The sequence below is a fragment of the Aegilops tauschii genome, chromosome 7 (genome assembly GCF_002575655.3).
Source record: "Aegilops tauschii subsp. strangulata cultivar AL8/78 chromosome 7, Aet v6.0, whole genome shotgun sequence".
Lineage (NCBI taxonomy): Eukaryota > Viridiplantae > Streptophyta > Magnoliopsida > Poales > Poaceae > Aegilops > Aegilops tauschii.
Genome location: NC_053041.3, coordinates 603700451 through 603706939, shown reverse-complemented (window position 1 = coordinate 603706939; position 6489 = coordinate 603700451). Strand labels below are relative to the sequence as shown.

Sequence of the window (6489 nt, the reverse complement as noted above, 5' to 3'; positions counted from 1 at the left end):
TGGGGGCAACTGATTGAGCCAGGCCCTAGCCGATCCTTCTAAGATCAGGGGAAGGTGCTTCATCGCCACATTATCATCGCCGCCTCCAATCTGGAGAACCACTTGAAAATCTTCTAGCCACGTCTCTGGCTTGGACTCGCCGATGAATTCACTGATCCCAGTCGTCAGCTTGAAGTTAGCAGGAATCACTGTCGAGCGAATGTATCTGCTGAAACATATTTCTCCTAAGGAGGTGGATCCACTAGGGTAATCCCTGTCAAAGATCTCTCTGCAGGCTCTGCCCCAGTCGACTAGGTTCTGGGCAAGAACGGATCTTGCGTTGAACTGTGGGTCATGGTAACCTATGCCCTCTTGATCTCGCGGACGATAACCACCCGGCTGTCGTGGAGGGCCGGGCCTCCAATAGTCGTCGTATCAGCGTCTTTCATCGTACTGCCAGGGCACGTACGAATCTTCCCGTGGAGGGGTCTGATGATCATCACATTGCTGAGGGATCGTGATCTTCTCACGGTTCCGATTCCCATACCGCTCATGCCGCCGAGTGTGAGCTATATATCTTGGGGGTGGCGACTCTTGGCGCCTCCTGGACACAATCGGGCTATGAGCCGACTAAGTCGTATCCAAACGCACTGACTTGTTGTGCACACGATTTTCTGACTGAGACACGACAGAGTTCTGTGACATGGCTGTCTTCAACATTACTAGAATTTATCTAAGTCCTTCAGCTACTGAACTAGAAGGTTGAATGGAATTTGCGATTCTTGTTACTGCTACGAAGTTTTGCACGGAGTGCGCATCACTCGGTAACTTCGATCCTCGTTGTTCGGAAACAACTTTCTTCTGCTCCGACTAGAACTAGGTTGCTGCCGGAGCTGATCCTCGAGAGCTTTGTCCCGCTGCTCAAGGCGTGTGCGCTCGGCCAAGGTGGCCAAATGTGTCGACTCCAAGGCGAGAGCCTCGGGGGTCATTTCTGTGATAGGCGTGTGCAAAACTTGATCGACCCTGTGGTTGAGTTCATCAATTTTCCTCCTGAGTGTGAGGAGGAGGCATCGATTCATTGCCACGGGGGCCGTCATCAGCGTGCTCCCGAGACTAATGGATGAGGCCGTCATGGTTATTAGGAAAACCAGGTGGGCCGTTATCTAGACCAGCCATCAAAACATCTGTGGAGGACTCGATGCTCTCGCAGTTGACTTTATCTTCCGAACCCTCATGGAGAAGGCAAATAAGTCATGGAAAGATTCATCGGGTTCGAGAGCAGCTATCTGCTCGGCCGTGGACTGAAGAGCCACGACATGCTTGATCCACTGCTAGAACCGTGAGTGGCTGGAGCGCTTGCGACGACGCCGAGCGGGGAGGTGGAGATTAGTCTGGTACGGGACCAACGGCTATCGCCATAGAACTCCGTAAGCGTTTTCACAGAAGTATGCTGCCCCACGGATGGGCAGCGACTCCGCATCCAGCGGGGCTTCTTGAAGCCTCGCCGAATCATCGGCAATGAAACAAAGGGCGCCGAAATGGATCTCGCTGCCAAGCACCATCTAACCGCTAGAAACCATGATGAGTGAAAAGTTTCACCTGCGCCGTAAATCAATAGACGCGTAGCCCCACGGTGGGCACCAACTGTCCTGGGAACGATTCTGACAGCAAGAGAGGGGGAGATGAAGGAGCGTGGTCTAGTTACAATGTAGATGTGACACGAGGGTTTATGAGTTCAGGCCCCTCATAGTGGAGGTAAAGACCCTACGTTTCGAGCTATGGAGCTGTTTGTTTTCCTTACGTATGGGAGATTACAGAGAATGCGAACCCTCGTCCAAGTGCTATGGGGCGGCTTATATAGAGCACGCCGCCCCTTTGCCTTGCTATGTTATAGGGGGTTTGATGAGTCAAGTTTAATACAAGTGTTACTATTGCTAACTGAAGCATTGGTGGCTAGTAAATCTCGTGGACATGTGCCCGTGGATGCTTCAGATTCCATGCTGGCTCTTAATCTCCCTTGTCCGAGTGCTGGCGGGCTAGCCAAGTGGATGGTATGGTAGCCGAATGAATTGGCAGCATCCGAGTAGATAGATAACTTCCGAGTGAATGGTTGACATCCGAGTGAATAATGTCGTGAAGATCATTTGAATATGCTTGTGGCCCAGAGGCTTTAATGCTTGTAGATGTGGGGCCCTAGGTGTCATCCAAGATGCATGTCTTGTGACTCTACCCATAGTAGGTAACCCGAACAATGGGGAAAATTAGGGTTGAAAGATGGGAGGCATTCTAGGGTATACATAGATCCAGAGGCGTCGAGACTCGAGAGGCAATGGAACGGAGGTCTAGGTGCCCATGCACCGATGGGGGTTGCCGCGTGGCCTGGCCACGTGGGGAACTGGTGGCCCCCTTCCGTGTGATGTTTGTGGCACAATGGCTCTTCCAATGTAAAATATAATTTCCATATTTTTCTTTGATTTTTTACACCCCGAAAAATTCATTTTTCTACAAAGCCAAAAACATCAACTGGCAGTGGGCACTGGATTAATGTGTTAGTCTAGAAAAATGATGAAAAAATGGTGCCAAAGTTATGCACTATAATATAAATATAGCATGAATACTTCAAAAATAATATATACGTTTGAGGCGTATCAGCCATGCACACAGGGCCAAAAAATATTTAGTTGAGATGAAATTTGTTTCGTATATGTTTCGAGCTTACCTATCTAATAATCTAATTCCGTGCCATTTGATTCAGCGGTTTGAGAGTATTGTAAATTCTAGAGTTTCTAGAGAAGACTGTGTACCATGATTCTCATAATGAAACTTGTGTGGGACGGTTCGTCCGTGCCCGTGTTCTTATTCCCGTTTTCTGGAGGTTCTTGCACACGTACAAATATTGTGCCATTTGTGCTTATTGTTCTGTTATTCGGTTGCTTACTTGGTGGCTAAAACTATCTCAAAGTCCACTACAAATTGAGGTACTAAGGGTGACAATTAGTACAATGCTTTGTTGCTGTTTAGGCCCAATACACCAAAGCATGCACTCGACCTCGCCATGTAACTGGTGAAAACAAAACACTTCCGCTTACAATCTAATGTGGTGTTCTAACTGTGGTTAGATCATAATTATGTTAAGCCAAATGCTCAAGATCCAACATCTACATAAAGTCAACCTCAAACATATGCATGTTGTTGTTGGCGTTGTCGTTGTTCTGGTCGGAGACCTCGCCGTTGGCCGCCGCCGCCGATGGCATCGTGCTGGAGCTCACCGAGGAGCACGACAGGATGTTGCTGTTATTGATGTTGTTGTGCAGGAGGGAGGTGATGAAATGCTGCTGCTCCTGATGGTGGTGGAGCTGCTGCTGGTGGTCGTCATTCTCCGGCGACGCGCCCAGGGTGAGCGTCGTCGGCCTCGTCGGCGCTACCGCTCCGGCCTGGCCCTGCTGGAGGCAGCTGATCGCGCTGGTGTTGGAAGAGATGGTCGACTTCGTCGTGCTCAAAGCTGACCAATGTATAGTACGTGCGTACAAATTAGCACCGATAAATGATGATCAATCGCAGCAGGCAGGATGCAATTAGATAAGGCGAAGGTGTCGGCTTACTGTTGTTGTCGGCGGTGTAGGAACTGGAGATGGCGCCGGCGTTGGGTTTCTTGGAAGGCGGAGCCGAATCCTTGGACGACGCCGCCGTGCTGCCGGCCGCCGGCTTCCTCCGGCGACGGTTGTGCTCTGCGAGCCGCCTCCGGCAGCTCCTCTTGGCCTCGTCGAACTCCGTGAGCACGTGGAACCTAAGGCCAATCCAATTACAAGAACAATTTAGGCTAAGCTAACCTTGAGCACCAAAATCCTTCAAGTCGTACTACGTACTACACTGAACAAAATTAAAATTCTAGCTAGCTCAACAAGTCATGCATGCATGTGAACCCATATGCAAAAGTCTAGTCGCCACTGGCACCGCCACACAACATTGGTCAATGCGAGAAAGGCAGAGATATGGCCAGGGCAAAAGCCTGCCACAGGATCAGCCGCTCGTTGCAGCACGCAGCAGTCTGGAGTCTGCAGCTGCTAGCCCAAAGAACGCTGCTTTTTGGATCTCTTTTTCTTTTCGTGATCGGCCCTGTTTGGATACTCTAACCAAGGTTAGAGTTAGAGTTAGTTTCTAACTCTAGACTAACCCTGAACTAACTCTAACCAAGATGGTTGTTTGGATCACAGGGTTAGATTGACAATAAATGCATTTTTTTCTCACTTTCTAGCCGGATTTGGTGTGGCCTTGAATCATAAAAGGTTGACGAACAACAAATACTCACTTCACATCGCTCTTGAAGAACCCTAGGCGCAATCAGTGAAGACTCCACGAATAAGTGAAGCCTAGCCGCAACAAGGGGCGCCGGTCGAGTGGCTTAACGGCGACGGGGGCGCAAGAGACGACGCCGTGGCTCGAGTGGCTAAACGGGGAGGGATGCCGCGGTGCCGGAAGGAGCGGGATGGGGGCAGGGGAAGCGGTGGCGGGATGGGGGCGACGGGCGGGCACAGCGGGGAGCCGCGGGACGGGGGCGGCGGGGGCTGCGGGAGCGGCGGCGGGGGTGGCGGGATTGGGGCGACGGGGCGGGGCGATTGGGGCGGCTGGCTGGTGCGGAAGGATGAGGTACAAGTGCAGCAGAGGGTATTTTTTTTAATGGGACCAACCACATCTAACTCCAATTAGCACTTCCCCACCGGGTTGGATTTTTTTGCCAGGTTAGAGCAACTAACTGCTATCTAACTCCACCTGTTTGGATCCTCTAGGGTTAGTTTAGCCTGAACTAACCAACTCTAACTCTAACTGCAGCATCCAAACAGGGCCCCTGTCTCCATCGATCCCCAGGACGGGAAAACGGCCATGGAAAAGCTCTTGTTTTCGCTACATGGACTAGTGTTTTGTGCTGTCTTTTTAATTTGACATGACGGGTCGTCTCTGAGACTGAGACTTGGTTTTGCACCATGGCCGCCGCAACGGACAAGTGACGTGAACCAAAAACAGAGTGAAGACTGAAAAGGCAAACAGTTCCCACCAGCCAAGCTGAGACCTAGCCAAGCTATACGGAGTATGCTTGTGCAAGAACATGAGTAGAGCGAGAGAGAGTTGATGGAGAGTGGGGTCTGACCTGCTGCATTGCTGGCAGAAGCGCTGCTGCTTGCCGGCGGCGGAGACGAGGGAGGCCTTGGCGTGGTACTCGCACACCTTGTGGCGCCGGTGGTAGTGCTTGGCGCCGGAGAGGTCCGCCCTGCAGTCCTCCACCTGGCACCGAGGCGCCTGGTGGTGGCCGCGCCCGAATCCCAGCCCGAACACGCCGCCGAGACGGGACCGCATGAGCACCCGGTCCACGGCCATCATGTCGCCGGGGGAGAAGTAGGTCCGCCGGCCGAGGTTCAGCCCGATTCTCCCCGCGTCCCCCTCGCGCTTCACCATCCCCATCGCCGGGTACACGTCGCCGTGCCCGTGCATAGCCATGGGCGGCATCTGCAGCTGCATCCCGGGCATGGGCGGCGGCGCCATGGGGACCAGCCCGCCGGCGCCGTTGCCGCTGGGCGGCAGCGCCAGCATCTGGTGGTGCGGCGCGTCCTGGAACTGGCCGAAGGCGTCCGCGGCCGCCGCGAAGTCGAAGTTGTCGTACATCATCGCGCCCTGGTGTCGCTGGCCTCCTCCGCCGGCGTGCTCGAAGCCGACGTAGGGCGGCGGCTGCATTGCCGCGAAGGGGAAGTCGTCGCTCGCCGCCGCGTTCATCCTGCCGCCGCTCATCATGGCCCGAGTGAGTGGTTGGCTAAGCTTGCTCTCTAGCTGGCTGTATGAATCAGTGTGGTTGTGCTGTGCTGTGTGAGGTGGTGGACGGCGCAGAGGTGGTTAAAAAGGCAACCAGAGAGAGAGAGAGAGAGAGAGAGAGAGAGAGAGAGAGAGTGGAGGAGAGTGGGAGTGTGTGCGTGTCCGTTGGCAATAACTCTTGGCGCGTGGCTTGTCCGGGAGTGTGTATGTGTCAGCTGCCTCACTGGACGAAGATGGCCGGCCCTTCTCCTTGCTGTTTCGGTGCAACAAGTCGCCGTGGTTGTTTTGGAGAGAGAAGCGTATACCCCCCGCAGAGAAGACATGCATGGACACTTGTGTGGGCTATCTACTTATTTCTCACTGTTTTTCTTGTGCTTGCAAAATCTAAATATGATTGTGTTTCGAGCATGTACTCACGTGATGTTCTTTGAGCCCGAAGTGTCCGACGTAGTGTGTTTCTAGGGAAACTCCAATGTGTATCACCAAATCAACCTCAACTGTCTGGATGAAACAACTCGAAAGCTTTTAGCCATCTAATGACGGTTACAAACATTGTCCCAACCAGTTTGAACGTCTGCCGCAACGGACTCCTAAGCACCGAACTCACCCAAAACCCCTCTCGCGTGTGTGCTCGCTCTGAAAAACTTCGTCACATTCATTTTGGCTGATAAGCCATCCGCCAATACGACATTCACATCGTTGCGGCGA

At 52.8% G+C, this 6489-nt stretch overlaps 1 protein-coding gene across 1 annotated transcript; it reads right to left on the bottom strand.

Annotated features, from left to right (window-relative positions):
• Positions 1-2931: 2931 nt before the first annotated feature.
• Positions 2932-5828, bottom strand: LOC109766142 (squamosa promoter-binding-like protein 10). Its single transcript, XM_020324913.4, has 3 exons — positions 5126-5828; positions 3582-3766; positions 2932-3481 (listed from the first exon to the last, which is right to left on the bottom strand). The coding sequence occupies exons 1-3, from the start codon at positions 5761-5763 to the stop codon at positions 3138-3140; spliced, it is 1167 nt and encodes a 388-aa protein (XP_020180502.1). The 5' UTR covers positions 5764-5828; the 3' UTR covers positions 2932-3137.
• Positions 5829-6489: the final 661 nt, after the last annotated feature.

Coding starts and splice junctions, on each gene's coding strand:
- LOC109766142 (XM_020324913.4), bottom strand. CDS start 5,763: ATGATGAGCGGCGGCAGGATGAACGCGGCGGCGAGCGACGACTTCCCC. Junction 3,767..5,125: donor TTCTGCCAGCAATGCAGCAG/GTCAGACCCCAC, acceptor GATTGGCCTTAG/GTTCCACGTGCTCACGGAGT. Junction 3,482..3,581: donor CTACACCGCCGACAACAACA/GTAAGCCGACAC, acceptor TACATTGGTCAG/CTTTGAGCACGACGAAGTCG.